The sequence below is a fragment of the Schistocerca gregaria genome, chromosome 4 (genome assembly GCF_023897955.1).
Source record: "Schistocerca gregaria isolate iqSchGreg1 chromosome 4, iqSchGreg1.2, whole genome shotgun sequence".
NCBI classification, from domain to species: domain Eukaryota; kingdom Metazoa; phylum Arthropoda; class Insecta; order Orthoptera; family Acrididae; genus Schistocerca; species Schistocerca gregaria.
Window position 1 is genome coordinate 587971610 of NC_064923.1, and position 21719 is coordinate 587993328.

Sequence of the window (21719 nt, forward strand, 5' to 3'; positions counted from 1 at the left end):
GTTTTACACTTTAAGATACATCACACAAATGTGCCAGTAAAATCTTTAGTACCGTCGTAAATCTCTGATCTTCTGGGCTCAAAATTCTTCTGAATGGCTTGTCATCAAAGAGTTGATTTTCAAATGAGAGTCAAACGCTGTGCGATTTAAGAAATTCATCGTACATTCTCGTACATAGTTCATCTTGTGTAGAAGGAAATTTACTTTGATAATAATGCTTTTCAAACCACAATTCGCAATATTTTCCCAGGGTCTGTTAGAAATAGACTTGTTCCAGCAGTTGCCAGAGAGCGCCAGATAACAGGCCTCCCATCACTTGTGCAGCTGCGATGACGTAGGAAGCCCGTACATGTAAAACATTAATAGATCTTAAATTATGCCATAAAAGAAACAAGGCATCAGAGGATACTCCAAGAGCGTCGGAATTTCTTGAACCATAGTGCAATAAATAACTCGCCTTAAATAAAGTGAACCATACTGCAATAAATAATTTACCTTAAAGTGCAAATTTATGTGTCCAGATTGCCAATGAAGTGGGCCTTGACCTGATATTAAGCTCTTCACAGTGGTTTTTGGAATGTAAATTTTCTTGGAGTACCAGTACTGTATTATCTCATGTTGAGTTCTTTATTATGACATAATGCCATACATGCTACGAGATGAAAACGTGCATTTGAAATGCAGTGAACAGTTGAAACTAGCCAATAGTGTGGTAAACACTTCATTTCAAATAAATTGGATGTCTCAGTGGAAAAGATAGACAAAAGCCGAATTTCTTTAGCAAAGCAACAAACGTAACTTCATTATTCTACAAGGTGATTAATGCTTGACTGTCAGAACAGTGGAAACAAAATAAAATCTGAGATTAATAGCATATTTTAGCCTTCTGTAATTACAAGAAAGTATTTTAATTCACTTGATAGCTCCCAGTCACAGAAATCACTTTGTTTTCAGTTGACATGAGAGCAGTTAACTGTAACTCCTCTGTGCATCAGATCCAGATCTACGATATTTTGAACTGGGGCAATAGTAGATGGTGGCACCCTCCCCCCCTCCCCATCGAGCATTTGAGATAGGATGCCAAAAAATTAAAAGACTTTTAAAAATATGTTCATTTTGTAGTGCACATTTTTCTGAAGAGTCTGATGCATAAAACAAACAACTTCGAGGAAATGTATGACATGTTATCTGGTCTTAAGTGTGCCAAAGTGCAGTGTCACATGTCTTCACACAAAATTCTTCTACTGTACATCACTGTATTTTGCATTGTGGAACTCAAATGTGTATATTTCAGAAAATTTGGACTCTTTATTGCCTATTAGCTAATAACTTGCTCTTCTGTGTAACATAAAATTAAATATAGGATATGTAAAACCAGTTAAGACAAGAGACAAGCAAGACAGTACACATAGTACACATTTCTTCAATCCTTAGGTCCTAGCGTTTTTTTGACTGGTGTGGTTTCTAGATCTGATTACATCTATTTTGTCACTGTTTGCTAGATAGAAGAAAATAGGCCTTTCTATTATTGCAGGAATTGTAACACACATCAAATAAGCGAGACTGTTTTGGTAATAATGGTCATTTTTATAATACGACAGAATATAATTCATGAAGTACCAATATCAAATGCCTATCTGGCCTACTACAAGCAGAAAGCTTTATGTTAGGTAATAGTTTCAAATTTCATTCATACGCTCCAGTTTCTCAAGCATGAGATCGAAAAGCAGTAGTATGAAATTTTTGGATAAATTTGGGATCGTCATATTCTTCCATAATTTGTGTGATGTCCCCGTTTCTTCTCCTTCCTCGTTCTAACAAACAGTCTTCTCATCACTAATTCTGTAACTATTCCTACCATTGTCAAAACTCATTGTCCAGTTAACTCTACTAACCCTGCCAGCATCACCCGTTTAATTATCCAGTGATTATTCTCCGGTTAGACGTTATTACACATTTGTACAACACGTGTTCCGTGCTACTTCCACATTATAACTTAAGCGGCAGCTGGCCAGGGACTGTACAACTTGCCCTTCCTAGTTTAGCGATCTGACCAAAAATTTTCCGTCAAAATTCCATTTTCTTGGATACACTGAGAACATAATACGTATTTTTTCTTACTTATTATTACTGTTAGTCACTTATTTCCACTCTGGTAATCTGAATCTATGGATTTTGCTATTAATTAAAACAACACTGGTAATTTGCATACCCAATCAATCAAATAAACAAACAGCATTTGCCATTCACCCGTTCGGCTTTATTTCGCTCAACTCTTATAGCCCCGTAACCTTTTGTCTGTAGGGAAGTTTACTTCTAGATGCGCCAAGGACTCCCCTGGCAGAGGCATCATGTACACTATGCACGCATTCAAAAATCAACTTATGATTCATTCAGAAATCAACTCAGAATGTGTTCAAAAATTTTCAAAAACCAATAATATGTTTCAAAATCATTTGAATAATTGATAGACCAACGTGAGCAAGATGCTACGTCCAGAAATGGTTGTCTTCCTTCCGTCTCAGTCTCCGTAGTGAATCTGATGCAAGGATGAATGGAGTTAAGCATGGAAGTCAAGACATGGAGATTCTCTCTTTCATGGGGCAGACAATGGATGTATTGTCCAAATAATGAGAAATGTAGCAAGCAGGTTTCCATTTGGATGACTTCCAGGGCTTTTTCCTTGAAGTACTGCATATACACTCCTGGAAATGGAAAAAGAACACATTGACACCGGTGTGTCAGACCCACCATACTTGCTCCGGACACTGCGAGAGGGCTGTACACGCAATGATCACACGCACGGCACAGCGGACACACCAGGAACCGCGGTGTTGGCCGTCAAATGGCGCTAGCTGCGCAGCATTTGTGCACCGCCGCCGTCAGTGTCAGCCAGTTTGCCGTGGCATACGGAGCTCCATCGCAGTCTTTAACACTGGTAGCATGCCGCGACAGCGTGGACGTGAACCGTATGTGCAGTTGACGGACTTTGAGTGAGGGCGTATAGTGGGCATGCGGGAGGCCGGGTGGACGTACCGCCGAATTGCTCAACACGTGGGGCGTGAGGTCTCCACAGTACATCGATGTTGTCGCCAGTGGTCGGCGGAAGGTGCACGTGCCCGTCGACCTGGGACCGGACCGCAGCGACGCACGGATGCACGCCAAGACCGTAGGATCCTACGCAGTGCCGTAGGGGACCGCACCGCCACTTCCCAGCAAATTAGGGACACTGTTGCTCCTGGGGTATTGGCGAGGACCATTCGCAACCGTCTCCATGAAGCTGGGCTACGGTCCCGCACACCGTTAGGTAGTCTTCCGCTCACGCCCCAACATCGTGCAGCCCGCCTCCAGTGGTGTCGCGGCAGGCGTGAATGGAGGGACGAATGGAGATGTGTCATCTTCAGCAATGAGAGTCGCTTCTGCCTTGGTGCCAATGATGGTCGTATGCGTGTTTGGCGCCGTGCAGGTGAGCGCCACAATCAGGACTGCATACGACCGAGGCACACAGGGCCAACACCCGGCATCATGGTGTGGGGAGCGATCTCCTACACTGGCCGTACACCTCTGGTGATCGTCGAGGGGACACTGAATAGTGCACGGTACATCCAAACCGTCATCGAACCCATCGTTCTACCATTCCTAGACCGGCAAGAAAACTTGCTGTTCCAAAGGACAATGCACGTCCGCATGTATCCCGTGCCACCCAACGTGCTCTAGAAGGTGTAAGTCAACTACCCTGGCCAGAAAAATCTCCGAATCTGTCCCCCATTGAGCATGTTTGGGACTGGATGAAGCGTCGTCTCACGCGGTCTGCACGTCCAGCACGACCGCTGGTCCAACTGAGGCGCCAGGTGGAAATGGCATGGCAAGCCGTTCCACAGGACTACATCCAGCATCTCTACGATCGTCTCCATGGGAGAATAGCAGCCTGCATTGCTGCGAAAGGTGGATATACACTGTACTAGTGCCGACATTGTGCATGCTCTGTTGCCTGTGTCTATGTGCCTGTGGTTCTGTCAGTGTGATCATGTGATGTATCTGACCCCAGGAATGTGTCAATAAAGTTTCCCATTCCTGGGACAATGAATTCACGGTGTTCTTATTTCAATTTCCAGGAGTGTACATCTTGGTAACTAAAGGTGAGGTTGGGCTGCCCAATGCGATTCCCTCCATCTGTTCAATGTATTCTCCATTAAATAGAAAATACATCAAGGTCAAGACATACCTGAAATGTTGGTAGTCTTCAGGTCAAAATTCTGACCAGCGAGTTCTAGTGGCTGTCTTAGTGGTACCCTGGTGAATAGCACAACAACATTAAAGCTCAACAGGAATCCTGAATGCTTCACGCTGAAGTTGTTGAGATGTTTCACAAAATCCATGTGTGGATATTTACCCACATAAGGACAGAGTATATTATAAGTATTCTGCGAGTGAATATGTAGGAGCCTTGATGTTGCTGGACGTAAGGCACGCCCTCTTTGTGGAACTTTGCTCTCCATCTAATCAGGCCTCAGAAGGCTCAATGGTGTCAATTGTGTCAACCTCTGCGGAGGGAGGTGCGTATGGTCAGCACACTGCTCTCCTGGTCGTTGTCAGTTTTAGTAAATGGAGCCACCACTATTCAATCAGGTAGCTTCTCAATTCACTTCACAAGGTTTGAGTGCACCCTGCTTGCATACAGCACTTGGCAGACTCAAGATGGTCATTCGTCCAAGTGCTAACCAAGCCTGACAGTACTCAACTTCAGTGACCTGATGGGAATTGGTGTTTCCACTGCAGCACTGATTTTATAGACCTTAGGGAGTCCATAAATTCTTGGCAGTATGCATCCTTATGGACTATTGTTTGGTATAGTACAACCCCTTTTTAACAAATCTCTGGGGACATAACTACCTTTTCCTTAAATAGGAGTTTTGCCTAGGTACAAAGTACAAAGGAGGAGTGACCTAGAATCATAATTCAAGCATGTTGAAGTGATGTAAGAAGCATTTAATTGCAAAGTTACCAATAATCTCCAAAAAATTTAAATATGGTGTACATATAATTATATATCACACGTTTTGCAGAACACATTCATTGAAAAATTGTTTGTTTTGTCCTTCCAGGATAATGTTAAAAGAGGAAAGGTAATTCCTGACAGTATCAAGTCCTTGCACATCAGCTGTGGAACTTGGTGCAATGATCTCCTCCTTCTCTTGTTGTTGTTGTTGTTGTTGTTGTTCTTCATTGTTTTCACCGCCACCTCCTACCTAACAATGTTACAGAATTTCATACATTTCACATTCTACTCAGGTGTGGAAGTCAAAACATTGTCACCACAAGATATAATGTCCTGGAGTGTCACATTTTTAGAAATATCTGTGTTTCTGTTCCATTCTTCAATGTTGTCTTCATCAACAACTGATGTAATATAGCCTGCCTTTGCAAAAGTAACACAATCTGTTGTGTCACACAATTCCAGGTAGCAACAAACATGTGCTCATGTGCGTAGCCTGTGGAATGCTGAACCTCCACACTTCCTTCCTCTCAAGGAATGTAATTCACAACTAGGCCACTGCTACCCTGTATCTGGCTTTAATGGAGTGTATTGTGCTCAGGTCCAAAGACTGCAGATAACTTGTGCAGTTCAGTGGAAGAAACACAAATTTCCGTTTCTTAGAAATGGTGCAGGCATTCTCTCTCTCTCTCTCTTTTACATCCATGGCATTTTCACAAGTTTTCACAGAAAGTAATTTGGAAGTGGGGAGGGGAGGGGGAGGAAGAAAGGGTGCCAATGTCATCTGCATTAAAAATTTCTTTGGGCTCCTATATATATTGGCCATGACATCTTGGTAGATGATTGTTGCAGTGTCTGCGTGTTTATGGGTTGCATTTTTTCATATTACTTGTCAAGCCAATAGCAGCACGGCATCTCTTGCCACAATTGTCACAAATGTATCTGGCTGCTGAGACAGGAGCAGTGGTCCCTTGCAATAATCATGGCATTGTAAAGTTTTTACAGTTTCTATATCCAAATTCTCCCTCTCTCCTTTTACACTCTGAAACGAGAGCTTACAACATTGTTTAAAATGATCTCGTCAGCTATTTGACAAACTGAAATTTTCAATACCGATCTTCAGCATGATTTTCCAAGCCTTATCTTATAGTATGTTTCCATTTACAGGAATGATGTCACTTCTTATTCCTTGAAACCATTTTAAAAGAATATTTTCCACATCACTCAATGCTGACAAGCGAATGTTCTTCCTTTTGCACCCAGATGAACTACTAGCTTTGGCATTTAACAGTGCTTCCTTGTTTTTGAGAATGCTATATAATGAAGATGGTGCCAAATCATACTTCTTTAGGATGTTGGAAAGTTTTATGCTGCGATAGTCTTCAACATCGTAGATGATCATCAGCTTTTGGTGACTCACAGGCTTGCCATGTTTGCAGGCTGCAACTCCATAAAAGTAAAAGTGATAAATTAGACAACAGCAAAAACAGCACCTCACAGATTGAACTTCATAATTCAATGACTGTGACATCAGATCACATGACCAGTGTCACATGGTAGGCAGGGCAGAAATCACTTTCCAATTCATTCAAAACTTTTTCCAGTATCATGACAATGGAATTTGATTCAGATACATGTTGACTGAAAAAAAATCATTACTATATACCTGTGTTACTCTGAAAGAAATCATAAATTCTCTCGGACTTGTTAGGAATTGCATAAAAACAGGATTTTAATTCGTAATATGTTTCATGTTTATTGCTTAAAAGTGGACTATTCATTAAAGTGGGGTGTGTTAAAAGCTGGAAGAATAACATTGTTCATCTGGAGTTTTGCTGGGACTGATGAAAATATGTTAAAAGTGGCTTCATTAGTTTGAGATTTTACTCTACCTCCTTTGAGTAAATCCAAGTCCCTGAGAAATGCCCTTGTCTTGTTTACCAGCTTCTTGGTGGGATCAGTGCTGATCTTTCTGTAAGAGTTGTTGTGTTAATTTTCCTGTAGGACTCGTCATCTAGAAGGCCTGTTTCTTCTCAGTGTAGACCTTCTGCATTAGGACAACTGTTGCAGCATCTTTGTCAGCAGGTAAAGCAATACTGTCAGGGCACTTTCTCAGGACTTGGTTGACTGTCCTCTGTAATGGATCTGGGAGATGTAATATTTTCAACTGAAGTTATCGATACCGAATTTAGTGGGCGAAGTGGTGAATGTTTTTCTCTTATATTTATGTTGGAATTTTTATAAATTATAATCTACTTATTTTTATGTTAATTTACTATTATGTTTAAAAAATTGCAATATATTGATTGATATTGGTGGATATGACGAACAATATCAAAGAGACTTATTACAAGCGGAAGTTTGGGTGTCAAGTGGAATATCTTTGAAGCTAGAGTCATTCTTTGTCACTTGTAGAGTCGGCTGTGGTCGGTTGAGACGCAGTCGTGGAACAAAGTTGTACTTCCCTGTGAAATAAATCGAAAGTGAATGATGAACTTATGAGTTTTTCGTATTACTTTTTATATCAAGTAGCAGCAAGCAAGCACATCCAGAAAGAAAAATGGTATTAGAAACACCCAAATTGAGACAGACACGTTGAACAGCGGAACTTCTGCATCCAACAAACGGCACTATTGGAATCATACTCATATTAGACAACTGAAGCCACCTGTAGGAATTTAACTATTATATGTATATACAAAAAAGTGACTACTTTATTTGAACTATGCCAGGTTTTATTACAAAATAACAATAGTGGACGTTGAAACTGTAGTTCCACTATTGTTATTTTGTAATAAAACCTGGCATAGTTCAAATAAAGTAGTCACTTTTTTGTATATATAGCGGCTTCAGTTGTCTAATATGAGTATGATTCCAATACTGCCATTTGTTGGATGCAGAAGTTCCGCTGTTCACCATGTCTGTCTCAATTTGGGTGTTTCTAATACCATTTTTCTTTCTGGATGTGCTTGCTTGCTGCTACTTGATATAAAAAGTAATACGAAATCTCTGCTGATGATGTTCAACTGTGTGGGTTTGGTTCTTGGCAGAGCACAAGTTTCACAACATACTTCTTCAAATGTTTCAGGTAGGAGCAAGCCGTAACCTGTTTAAATGCACTGACGATGTCCGAGACTGGTGTGACCTAGTAAAGAAAGCAAATTTAAGTCCCCTCTCCAGAACTGAACTCACATTGTCCCTCAGCTGCGTGTTTGTGAGATTGATGACAATTTTTCAGGGACCTTCAGTGACATACAAATTTTGATATCTGACATCCTGTGGTCTTTCTATGTATGGAATTGACTGACACCCAAGTAACACTATCAATTTTTCCCTAGTTCCAGGAATTAAAATGGTTGGACAGTTGTAAATGTAATTTCAATAATTCCTGAGCCATGTTCTTTAACTCTGGCAGGTAAAGCTCACTCTCTCATGTACAAGGGCAAGACTGGCTCACTTCTCGATTCTGGCTGTCACTGAATCAATGTAACGCATAACCTTAGCAAAATTTGGCATGAACTTAGCGAAATTTAGCACTATGTCTTTGCACAGTGTATCAGAAATCCAAGCATATTCAGCAAATGGCATCTTTGGTTGTGCAGCTTGTCAATTTTTTTTATGCTGCAATACACTTTTTCCCTGCAAAGGTGTGTAATGTGGTTCTCCAGTTTCTACTGGCATATTAGTTGATCAAACACTCCCTAGGTGTACAGCTGGCAGAGTACATCAGCAAACAGACACGTCATCATTGTCAGGTATGGTAGTGAACTGATCTTCTGTGGTGTGTGGCTGACTTACATCCCTCCCCATGTGTGCTGTTCTGCATGTACCCCGTGCTCAAGGGTGCTTGTGGGTGACCGAATAGGTGACTCCATCAGTGGCTGGAGTTCTACTGTTTTTATCCTGCTGCTTTTCCTTAAATTCTTTGCTTCTAGGAAGTTATGCTCATCTTCTTCATTATTGTAAAAACAAAGAAATCCTTTATTTTATTCTCTGTTGCTCATACTCTCCCCGATATACAATTTATCTTTCTTTCCCCCTTCTCTACTGCCCTACGCAAATAGAGACATGATTTCTGTAACACTGCTAACAATTGCTAATCTACTAATAATTACTGTAAAAATTTGTAACATAACTGTGAAAGAAATACAGTAACACTTGCAGTAAATGCGAAATGACTTAGTGCTATGAACAAGAAAGGGACTAAAAGGTTTATAATAGAAACACAACTTTATCCATTTTCTATCTATCTGCTATCTGTCTTACCTCTTTACAATCTTCACTAATAACATGCATAAGAGTCACCAGAAAGACTTCAGACAAGTTAGCTGAGCTACAGAAGAGGGCTACAAATCTAGCTGCAATAAACGGCAGGTCTTGGGCATCTCTTAACTCACTGGTTGACACCTGTAATAGGACAAAATCTGAAGTACAAGTCAATTCTCCTGAATTTAAATTTACAATACCAAATTAGCTGAAAAAATTTACCACTGACTCTTCTCTATCCATTACTTTCAAAATCACATCAATAAACGTCTTTACAACATTTGTAATCGGCTTGGCAGATGTACCACACAATTTCATTGAAGACAATAATACATTCCTTACAATGCTCTCAATTTCTTCGTAGTCCTATAACAAAAAAATTGATATAACATTAAAAGTCTAACAAAAGTAAGAATAAAAAAACAGAATATTTATAGATATCCACTGCAGACAATTGAAGATGCCCAAAACAATGAGGTGAAACATATTTGGTCAAAACCAATAATAAAAATTATGCTTCAAAAGACAAGTAACCATTATTTTTATCTACAAGATAAATAGCATTAAGGCTTCATTATATTAACAACCTTACTGTGACCTCTGGCTAAGGCAGACACTAGAGATCATTTTCCGTACCATTTCTTGGCAGGCACACAGGAAGTAGAGATCCCTACTCATCATAATTGACAATACTAAATAGATTTCACCTGTTTATATTGGTCTACAATTCTTTAACTCTTATGCGACCTTTTGAGCAAGAGTTAAAGAGATTAAAACGCATGAAAGTAAACATGTTCTCTCTTAGTGTGCCAAATAAATAATAATTCCCGGATACTCATTCCACATAAGTCTGGTAAAGACCGCAACTATTTTATATTGTTCAATGCCTCATCGACAATGAGATTCTTAGTAACAGATTTTTTTTTTAACAAATAATGGGTAGTGGTAATGGTCAAACAAAATTTCTGTCATTTATGTCAATCAATTTTGGAACACAACTAAAGATTTAAAATGTGATAGCCAAATAATCATCCCATTTAGGAGTATAATATTTTTATATTGCTTGTAATAGTCTAGTTCTAGTTGCTTGGCAACTTTCAATATCAGTAAGTAAACTTAACTATGCTTGCCAGATATTTGACCATGTATAGTGCAGTTTGACATGTCTATCATGCATAGATCGTGTTTGAGAGAAATTTTGATTAACAGAAAGTTTGAAAAGATGGTGGATGTTGTCTGTGTTGACGTTTCGCAGCATATGTTTAGTGAAAAACTGTTTTATTATTATTTATCTCACCTTATCGTGAGTTTCCACTACTATGAAACTATGATCAAGTATAAAAACAAAATAGCACTAACAACTACCATAATGATAGAGGTACCACATCTTTCCCAGCCATACATTACACATTAAGAGGTTATGAATGGAGTCAATATTTTATGCATACAGTGACATACAAGTGGAGTGGATTGAAATAAAAGAAATTGAAGTTCTCCGGTTCTTCCACACACGATGTAGGCTACATATTCCCATGTTTCTGTATTTTTATGACTTCTCATTAGAGGACAAAGTTGAAGAGAACAAATTTTCGCATACTGCGTCTTCTTTTTCAATGTGTGCATGAAGTAATAGTAAACATTTCTCTGTCCATCTAAAGGAAGTTGAAGTAATCATCAGGTTCTGAGTGAAACATATCCATTAACAGGTTTCCAGTTGCATATTTCTCATTTTAAACCATTCCCTAGATCACTGTATTTATTGTTTTCTTCTTCTTTACACACAGTGCCAGAGACAATGTTAGAAATGTTTTATATGCATTTGTAGCCATTCCCACTAGTGCCAAAATACGGCATACATCAGAAGTGTCTGCTTCAAAAGTGAGGTTAAATTGACAAGCTTTCTTAGTACTGTACGGGCTTGTTTGACACATCTGTGGCTAGACAAGAGCGAACTTGACAGACAAGTTTGCTTCTTTAAGAGGGACTTAAGTTTTAAAAAGTTTCATCATCCATTTGAAGGAAGTTGATGTAACCACCAGGTTCGGAGAGTAATATTTTTCTCCTTAGCATATTTTCATGGTGAAATCTCTGATTTTAAGCTATTCCTGGACTAGAGTCTTGTTTTCTTCTTCTTCTTTAAACACAGTGCCAAAGTCAGTGCCACGACTGCTTTGCGTGTATTTGTGGCAGTATTCACTACACTCAAAATACACATGAACACAAATAGCGTCTGCTTCTAAGTGAGGTTAAACTGACAAACATTGTTTGAACATGTACGAGCTTGCTTGGCAGATCCGTAGCTAGATAAAAGTGATTTTGTCAAACATGTTTGATTGTTTAAGGAGGCCTAAACAATTCAGTACAAATTACATCCACATTAGCAACTTGCCATTATGATATTTTTTTTCAAGTTCTACAAACAGTAGAACCACTAATTAATCAGCAGTATCAGTCCATAGAAACAACAGCTTTCTTCAAATGACTAGGCAGTACCATGAATGTTGTTGGTACAGTTGTCCTGAAACTTCACTACTCAAATTTACATCAGCTTATGCATTCCAAAATCCACTGTAAGATTGTGTTACTGGTGTTGTTGTTACACAGGGCATTAAAAACATTTACCCTGATACCCTTCCATTCACATATTATACTCATGGAAACCAAATGCCCCAGTATTAAGTTTTTAAAAACATTTAATGAAATTCTATAAGTTTCTGAAAATTTCACTTGACTAAATGAAACATGATATGACAAATTAATATATTTTAGCTTATTTCTCTAACCACTATAGTCCCACAGTAATACTGAAACAATAACTTATTTTGAGCAATACTGCGGCTGGAGTGTAGTTGGACTGTTGTAACAGTTCCAGGTATTGTACTTTGAGAAGAGTTTTGAAAACTGCCGGTTTGTCACACCAGTTACCACTGTCATTGTCAGAATAGTGTAGTAGTTTTTATTATTTCATATAAGCTATACTGGTGGTTTCTCATATTAATCGTATTTTTTCCACCAAGTTGCAAAATGCAATGCTGAAACATGTCTGCAAATTTAGTGTCAGTTATTGTTAGAAGTGGAATTTTATCAAGAAAGGATGATTTGACTATGAAGCAGTCTTCAGTATGTAACTGTTTTAATAGCATAAGTCATGGTGGGTGCTGTGAAATACTTGATAAGATTGAGTCAAAGAAGCACATTAACAGATTTAGTGCACCAAGCTCTATAAAATACTACAAAATTATTTTGTAAAACCTCAATCAATTCAAGGCACCAAAGATCGAGTAGCTGAGCTTACACTAGCCTACCACATGGTAAAACTTCACCAAAATCTAGCGATTGTACTAATAAGCTTAATAGCGTTATGTTTGATGATTCTTCCATTGGAAAAAAAGTTTAGCTCAGCAAGAATTAACGTAACCTTGGTAACTGGAGTTATTGCTCCCCATAGTTTAAAGGAAAGCTTTGAGTACACCAAAAAGTATTCTTTCTACAGGGTGTCCACTGATGCCAGCATTCATAAAGCTGCTAAAATATTTCCTTTTGTTGTTGAGTTTTTCGATATTAATGAAAGAATTCAGTACGAACTTTTGAAGATGAGTTCCCTACCTAATGAAACATCTGACTAAATTTCAATTTTTGTATGAGTACCATTAAAATGTTTGATCTCGAAAAAACTAAATGTGTGGCATTTCAAGGAGACAATACAAACACCAACTTTGGTGATTTAAGACAAGTCAAATGTAACAGAGTAATCAAATCAAATACAACATTGCATGAAAACACTTAATGAATGACATAGGCAACCCTGTACATGTTTTGTACAACTGCATGCAGACATCTGCTGATAATTTGAGGTGTGATGTTGAAACTATCCATTTTCCATATGCACAGTTAGAACAGAGGTGCTTAAGGAGTTTTGGCAATTATTGAGGGACTGAATATGTGAATGTAATGTGTCACTCAAAAACTTACTGGTTATCACTATTTTTAGCAGTTGAAAGAGTCACCAGACTGTTTGAATCCTGAAATGAAGATAAAGTCCCCAAAATACTGCTTCCATTTTTCAGCAACTCTTCAGGTGAAGCCTACTAATGGTTCATTCGCAGCCAGCTTAGCACTCTCCAGCACGGAACAAAGGAAACTGAGGAAAGCACAAAAAGTATAACAGAGGTAAAGGATGTCCTGAACAATACTCTTGGAACTGTTACTAAGAGAAAAGAGCAACAGTTCATTTATTTTAATGTTAAATCTGTCCTTAAAAGAGCAGAAGTGACACAATCAGCAGAAATGGAATTTCAAGAAGAAGCTATAACATATTTTATGAATATCAGAGCAAGTGGAGCACCTCATGTTCCCCATGGGTATTAATGTGGTTGGGTATTAATGAAGAGCGCCAAAATGAGAAAGTGTTGAAGAGAAAGTTTATAATTCAAAGTGGGAAAAACTGAAATTGATTATTCCATTGTCTTTGATCAATCTGGGCTAATGACAAATTTTATTGAAGAAAATCTTCATGAGTGGAACGATGAAAACAAAGCACCATTCAGTGTCGTGAGAAGTGGGCGAGTGTTTTTGAAAGCTGTGACTGTCTTCAGCAGTACTCTGAGATGGTAATAATTGCAAGGTATTTATTTGCATTAACAGCCCATAACATCAATGAAGAAAGGATATTTCCATTCATGAATATTTAATAGTCTGATAAAAGGAACAGAATGGAGGGCAACTCTGTTTAAGCAATCATACACATCCTGTACAACCACAAAAGTGACCACATGAAATTTTACTACTATGTCTCAAAGAACAAATATATGAACAAGAAGACTCAAAGCTGTTTTCTCCAAGAACAACAGATCCCACCTACAAGTGCTCAACAGTATTTACAGTTAATGTTAATTTTACTGTGTTTTAAAAATTTGATGGCTATATTACTTCAAAAAATCAGAATTTTTTTAAAAAAATTATGTACAGGGTGTTTCTAAATTAGTTATATTTTCATATAACTAATACTTTTGGATTGTAAAAAGGGTAAATAACTTACAGAAATGTTTGATACAGCACTGAATGCACTATATCTTCAAGTTTTATTCCAGCTTAACACTGTTAATTCCCAGCATGGCATGCCCGAATGAGTTATTGCAGAGCATATGCAGTGTTGTTTACGGTTTCACAAATCCAAATCTACTACTACACTTCAGAGACATTTCAGGGGGAAATATTGCAAGCCAACACCTCAAAGACAAACTATTACGAATTGGTACAACTGTTTCACTGAAACTGGCATCACATAGTATGCTGGGTCAGGGTCGGCCAGCAGTTTCTGATGCAGCAATTGAACAAGTTCGGCAATCTTACATACGTACTCTGAGTAAATAAAATTGTGGAACATTTCTAAATAAAACTTGAAGATATAATACTGCATTCAGTGCTGTATCAAACATTTCTGTAAGTTATTTACATTTTTCACAATTAATTATAACTTTTGTATAACTAATTTATAAATACTTGATCTTTTAAGTATTACTAATTAAACAGAAGTTCAAGAAGTAAGTCAGATTAAAGAAGTATATTAACAAAACATTAATACTAAAAATTTACAAATTTGGGTTCGGTTTGGAGGAGGGGAGGAAGGGTGGAGGGTGGGGGTGGGGGGAGATGTCCAATATAGGAATGTGTACACTACGATTGTGAAAGGTGCCCTGTAGTGTACAACACTTTTCTTGTAAAATCTCCTGTGCATAAACATCACATGCATCTCATTAGTTGCAATTATTTCAATCAGAAAACCTTCACATTACATTAACTATATTATCCATTTTGTGAAGACGCATGGGAAGTGAACAGGAATCAAAGGTGTGGAAATAGGCTTAAAAGTCAAAGTTGAATATTTTATGCAGTACAGTAGGATGACTTCAAGTTACTAGACTACTACAGCACTAATACAAACTATATTATAACTAAAGAATTAGTTTCAAGAATCACTGTGAAGCCATTCTCCAAAGGCAAACAAGCAGTTTTCTGGCATCTAATTATTTAATTCAGTTTCAAACTCCTCTATATTAATCATCAGGATAAAATACCGAGGGTGAAAAGTTACCTTCGACTCATACAGAAAGCAAACTGTAGTTATAACAGTCAAAGGACATAAAACAGGATGAAGGAAATTATTCAATCTGTACACTGAGCAATCAGTAAAGGGTATACGGAGAAATTTGGAAAGAGTACCATTTAAGGTTTGCCCATGACACTGTAATTCTGTCAGAAATGGCAAACAACCAACAAGCTCACTTGAGTGAAATGAATGGTGTCTTGAAAAGAAATTATACAGTAAACACCCAGCAGTTATCACTGTAACCAGTTGATGAGTTCAAGTGTATTTCCCGGAAGACTGGAGTACACAGAAGTATCACAAATTTACCAGAAGTATCACAAATTTACCAGAAGTATCACAAATTTACAACAGTGGAGATTAGCAAATGACCTCTAAATATAGATCCACTTCCCTCCTTTCCATGTTCTGAAATTTTTTTTTGGAAGGTAGCTAACAACAAAATAGTGAACCATCTTCCTGAGAATCATCTTTTAACAATAGCTGAATTTGGCTCTCGTGAAAGCTTCTGTACTGAGAAGGCTATACATAATCTCACATACTCACTTCTAGAAGAACTAAATAATGATAATTAATACCCTGTTGCTATTTTCTATGATCTTTCCAATTACTTTGATTGAGAAGATCATAAACTAATGTTGTTGTTGTTGCTGCTGCTGCTGTGGTTTTCAGTATGGAGAGTGGTTTGATGCAGCTCTCCATCCTACTATATCCTGTGCAAGACTCTTCAGGTCTGAATAACTAATGAAATCCTTCTGAATCTGCTTACTGTATTCATCTCTTGGTCACGCTCTATGATTTTAACTCCCACACTTCCCTCCCGTACTAAACTGGTGATTCCTTGATGTCTCAGAATGTGTCCTATCAACCGAACCCTTCTTTTAGTGAAGTTGTGCCATGAATTTCTTGTCTCCCCATTTATATTCAGTAACTCCTCATCAATTACATGACCTACCCACCTGACTTTCAGCAGTATTCTGTAGCACCCCATTTCAAGAGCTTCTAATCTCTTCTTGTCTATGCTGTTTATCATCAATGTTCCACTTCCACACATTGTTACACTCGAGACAAACACCTTCAACTTCAGAAAAGGCTTCCTATCACTTAAGCCTGTATTTGATGTTAACAAATTTCTCTTTAGCAGAAATGTTTTTTTTGTCACTGCCAGTCTACATTTTGTATCCTTCTACTTTAGCCATCATCAGTTGCCCAAATAGCAAAATTCACCTCCTACTATAAGTGTCTCCTTTCCTGATCTAATTCCCTCAGCGTCACCTGATATAATTCGACCACATTCCATTATCCTCCTTTTGCTTTTGTTGATATTCATCTTTCATCCTCCTTTCAAGACACTGTCCATTCTCTTCAACTGCTCTTCTGCGTACTTTGCTGTCTCTGACAGAATTACAAAGTCATCAGCAAACCTCAAAGTTTTTATTTCTTCTCACTGAACTTTAATTCCTACTACAATTTTTTTTTTTCAGTTTCCTTTAGTGCTTGTGCAATGTGTAGACTCAATGAAATCGGGAATATGCTACAACCATCTCCCTTCCTTCTCAATCACTGCTTCCCCTTCATACCCCTCGATCTTTATAGCTGTCTTCTCATTTCTATACAAGCTGTAAATAACCTTTCGCTTCCTGTATTTTACTACTGCTACCTTAAGATTTTCTAAAAAGAGAACAGTCACCCTTGTCAAAAGCTTTCTCTAAGTCTACACATGCTAGAAACATAGGTTTGCCTTTCCTTAACCTATCTTCTAAGGTAAGTCGTAGGATCAGTATTGCCTCATGTGTTCCAACATTTCTACGAAATCCAAACTGATCTTCCCCAAGGTCGGCTTCTACCAGTTTTTCAATTCATCTGTAAGGAATTTGTGTAAGTATTTTGCAGCCGTGACTTATTAAACTGATAGTTCACCAATTTTCACACCTGTCTTCACCTGCTTTCTTTGGATTGGAATTATTATATTCTTCTTGAAGTCAGAGAGTATTTCGCCTGTCTCATACATCTTGCTCACCACATGGTAGAGTTTTGTTATAGCTGGTTCTCCCAAGGCTATCAATAGTTCTAATGGAATGTTGTCTACTCCCAGGGCCTTGTTTTGACTTAGGTTTTTCAGTGCTCTGTCAAATTCTTCACACAGTATCACATCTCCCATTTCATCTTCACTTATGTCCTCTTCCATTTCCATAACACTGCCCTAAAGTACATAACCCTCGTATAGACCCGCTATATACTCCTTCCACCTTTCCCTTCTTTGCTTTGCTCGGAAGTGGTTTTCCATCTGAGCTCTTGATATTCATACAAGTGGTTCTCTTTTCCCCAGAGGTCTCTTTAATTTTCCTGTAGGCAGTATCTACCTTACCCCTAGTGAGATAAGCCTCTACATCCTTACGTTTGTCCTCTAGCCATGCCTGCTTAGACATTTTGCACTTCCTGTCGATCTCATTTTCGAGACGTTTATATTCCTTTTTGCCTGCTTCATTTTTATATTTTCCCCTTTCATCAATTAAATTCAATATCTCTTCTGTTACCCAAGGATTTCTATTAGCCCTCGTGTGTTTACCTACTTGAGCCTCTGTTGCCTTCACTATTTCATCTCTCAAAGCTACCCATTCTTCTTCTACCATATTTCTTTCCCCTGTTTCTGTCAATCATTCCCTGACGCTCTCTCTGAAACTCTTTACAACCTCTGCTTATTTCAGTTTACCTAGGTTCCATCTTCTAAAATCCCCACCTCTTTGCAGTTTCTTCAGTTTTACTCTACAGTTCATAACCAATAGATTGTGGTCAGAGTCCACATCTGCCCGTGGAAATGTCTTACAATTTAAAACCTGGTTCCTAAATCTCTGTCTTACCATTATATAATCTATCTGAAACCTTCCAGTGTCTCCAGGTCTCTTCCATGTGTACAAACTTCTTTCACGATTCTTAAGCCAAGTGTTAGCTATGATTAAGTTATGCCCTGTGCAAAATTCTACCAGATGACTTCCTCTTTCATTCCTTATCCCAAATTCCATATTCACCTACTACTTTTCTTTCTCTTCCTTTTCCTACTATCGAATTCCAGTCCCCCATGACTATTAATTTTCATCTCCCTTCGCTATCTGAATAGTTTCTTTTATTTCATCACACATTTCTTCAATCTCTTCATCATTTGTGGGGCTAGTTGGCACATAAACTTGTACTACTGTGGTAGGTGTGGGTTTCGGGTCTATCTTGGCTACTATAATGTGTTCACTATGCTGTTCACAGTAGCTTATCTATGTTCTTATTTTTTCTATTAATTATTAAATCTACTCCTGCATTACCATTGTTTGATTTTGCATTTATAATCCTGTATTCACATGACCAGAAATCTTGCTCTTCCTGCCACCAAACTTCACTAATTCCCACTACATCTAACTTTAACCTATCCATTTCCTTTTTAAATTTTCTAACCTACCTGCCCGATCAAGGGATCTGACATTACCCACTCCAATCTGTAGAATGCCTGTTCCCCCCCCCCCCCCCCCCCCCCCCTCATGATAATGAAATCCTCCTGAGTAGTTCCCACTCGGAAATCTGAATGGGGAACTATTTTGTCTCTGGAATATTTTATCCACGAGGACACCATCATCATTTAACAATACAGTACAGTTGCCTACCCTTGGGAAACGTTACAGCTGTAGTTTCAACTTGCTTTTAGCCGTTCACAGTACCAGCACAGCAAGGACATTTTGGTTAATGTTACAAGGCCAGGTCAGTCAATCATCCAGACTGTTGCCCCTGCAACTACTGAAAAGGCTGCTGCCCCTCTTCAGGAACAACACGTTTGTCTGGTCTCTCAACAGGTACCCCTCTGTTGTGGTTGCACCTACTGTACGGCTAACTATATCACTGAGGCACGCAAGCCTCCCCACAATGGCATGGTCCATGGTTCATTGGGGGGGGGGGGGGGGGTTGGAATTATTACCCGTACATTATTCTTGAAGTTTGAGAGTATTTCGCCTGTCTGATATATCTCGCACAGCAAATAGAATGAAGAGTGCTGTCATGGCTATCTCTCCCAAGGCGATATGCAGTTCTGACAATGTCTTCTAGACCCAGAGGCTTGTTTCGGTTTAAGACTTTCAGTGTTCTGTTAAATTATTCTTGTAGTATCATATCTCCCATCACATCTTCATCTAAGTTCTCTTCCATTTCTATAATATTACCCTCAATTTCATCTTGGGCAAGCTGACTTACTTGCTGCATGTCCATCCCAGTCAAACTATTAATCTCGTCTGTCCATGACAATGATGCACATCCTCTAGGTCTTCGGTCATAGACTTTTCCTTCTATGATTGATTTTTCCTAGTGCCTCTTGTTTCTGGCAATATGACCAAATATTTCCAATGATTTTGGTTGACAAAAGTTGACAATCTTGTTCTGAAGCTGGGCTGCCTCAGGATCAATTCATTAGTTCACAATGGTTTGATGCAGATCCACTTCAACCCACTCCTGTGTTCATGCATCTGGTCCCCTTTACAATATTTACTCTCCACTCCTCCCTCCATAATAAAATTAATTATCTGTTGATGTCTGAGGAGTTTCCAACCAACCTGTCCCTTCTTTAAGTCAAGCTGTGTCATAAACCTTTTATCTCTCAAATTCAATTCAGTACCCAACTCTTCATTAGTTACTTGATCTACCCATTTCATCTTCAGCATTCTTCAGTACTAAACAAATGATTTATGGAAGATATAATGGGCTAATTAATGTTAAAGACACACAACAGACAATGATGACATTATAGCACAAAGATATATAAACATTGTCGAAATGGTTATCTAAAACTATGTCTTAAGTTATAAAAATCTACAGAACAATGCCTCACCTTTAGGCCAGGTTTCAGGTAGTCCTTTACAGGTATACAGTCAGAAAAACTGCTTATACAGTCAATAAGGAGATGCAAGAGCATGTGTTGTGTTTTAAAGAAGGCACGTGCATCCAAGTTCCTCTTGAAACTGTTGTAGAGCTTTGATGTAAACTTTATGCAAGAAGAAACAAACATAAGTCTGCAACCTGCAACATATCATGGACAGCGTAGCAGGAACAACTGTATTTGTGTGACAAAGATTCAGTTGCAATTCCGAGGCACTCGGATACATAGTATATATTAAAACTAAACTAGGTCGCAAACCTCGACTCTAGCTTTTGTAAGCAATATTCTTGCGAGTTGATTTATCCAAGTAGTACATCTTTCATCTAGGCCAGCCTATGTATAGTATAGAGGTTCTGGTACACACCCCAAATGGCAATGCTTGATAGCTTAATCAGTGACAGTACTGAGTGTGAAAGGAAAGTCCAGTCAGATTAGAGCCTAGTTAAAAACTGACAGGAAGTTTGAGACTGTACTTTTTGCTGTATTCACTTGCAAGACTTCTTAAAAATTATGATTTGCAGGAAATATACAAAACAAATTGTGTAAATAACGAATATTATTCTTTTCTGTCCTTGTATATTTGGTAGTGTCTTTTAATTAACTGTCTTCTCCTTAAGATGCTGGAGAGTCAAATATAATACTGCGTAGTCTCACAGGTGACTGGGGAAGCAATGACTCTGCGTGGACAAAAGTAAATGTATCAGGAATTTGAGTGCACCCAAACCAGATAACACAAAATCAGTACATCAAATGTTCAAAGATTTTTTGGAAATGGCTAGTGCTAAGTAAGTTGCGGGAAAATATTTTAACATATGGGATGCTGTGAAATTTCATGAGAGAGAGTGAATGAGTGAGTGAGTGAGAGAGAGAGAGAGAGAGAGAGAGAGAGAGAGAGAGAGGAGATTAAAATTTCAAATTACTGTTGTGTTTAGAATAAAAGACATTAGTCACATTCAAGAAGAAAGTACTGGACTTTCAGCAATCTTGATATGAGTACATTATAACTGTCACTTGTAAGGTACTAGAATTGTGATAAAAATAATAATGGTGATAGCAGACATATGAAGTGTGTGAGAAAAGTAATGAGACTGATGACACTGTGAGCGATCTGACAAAGCTGTGTAGCTCTACTTGTGTAGAATGGTGTGTTTATCCCTTCCAGATGTTCAGTCTGAGTTTCAGCTCTGTACAGTCATCACGTGATTTCTGTGAGCGCCATGACTGAAGTTGAGTTTTTGTTGTGTGTTACAAAAATAGAACAGCGGAATTTAAAGCAATGCTGTGCCATCAAGTTTAACACAAAACTTGGGGAGTCTGAGAGTGTGACCTTTGAAAAGTTGAAACAGGCATATGGGGAACATTCCTTATCAAGAGCAGAAGTTTTTCGTTGCCACAAATCATTTTTGGAAGGTCAAGGACATGTTGAACATAAAGCTCACTCA

General features: G+C 38.4%; 1 protein-coding gene across 3 annotated transcripts in view; it reads right to left on the minus strand.

The window, feature by feature from the left end:
• The window catches only part of LOC126267070 (uncharacterized), a 175173-nt gene that overhangs the window by 14797 nt on the left and 138657 nt on the right, over positions 1-21719 (minus strand). For all 3 annotated transcript variants that reach the window (XM_049971925.1, XM_049971924.1, XM_049971926.1), the window contains 3 exons: positions 20230-20417; positions 9485-9628; positions 9263-9403 (listed from right to left, as the gene is read on the minus strand). In XM_049971925.1, the coding sequence (XP_049827882.1) occupies positions 9263-9403; positions 9485-9628; positions 20230-20417 (473 nt within the window). The remainder of the gene's footprint in view (positions 1-9262; positions 9404-9484; positions 9629-20229; positions 20418-21719) is intronic.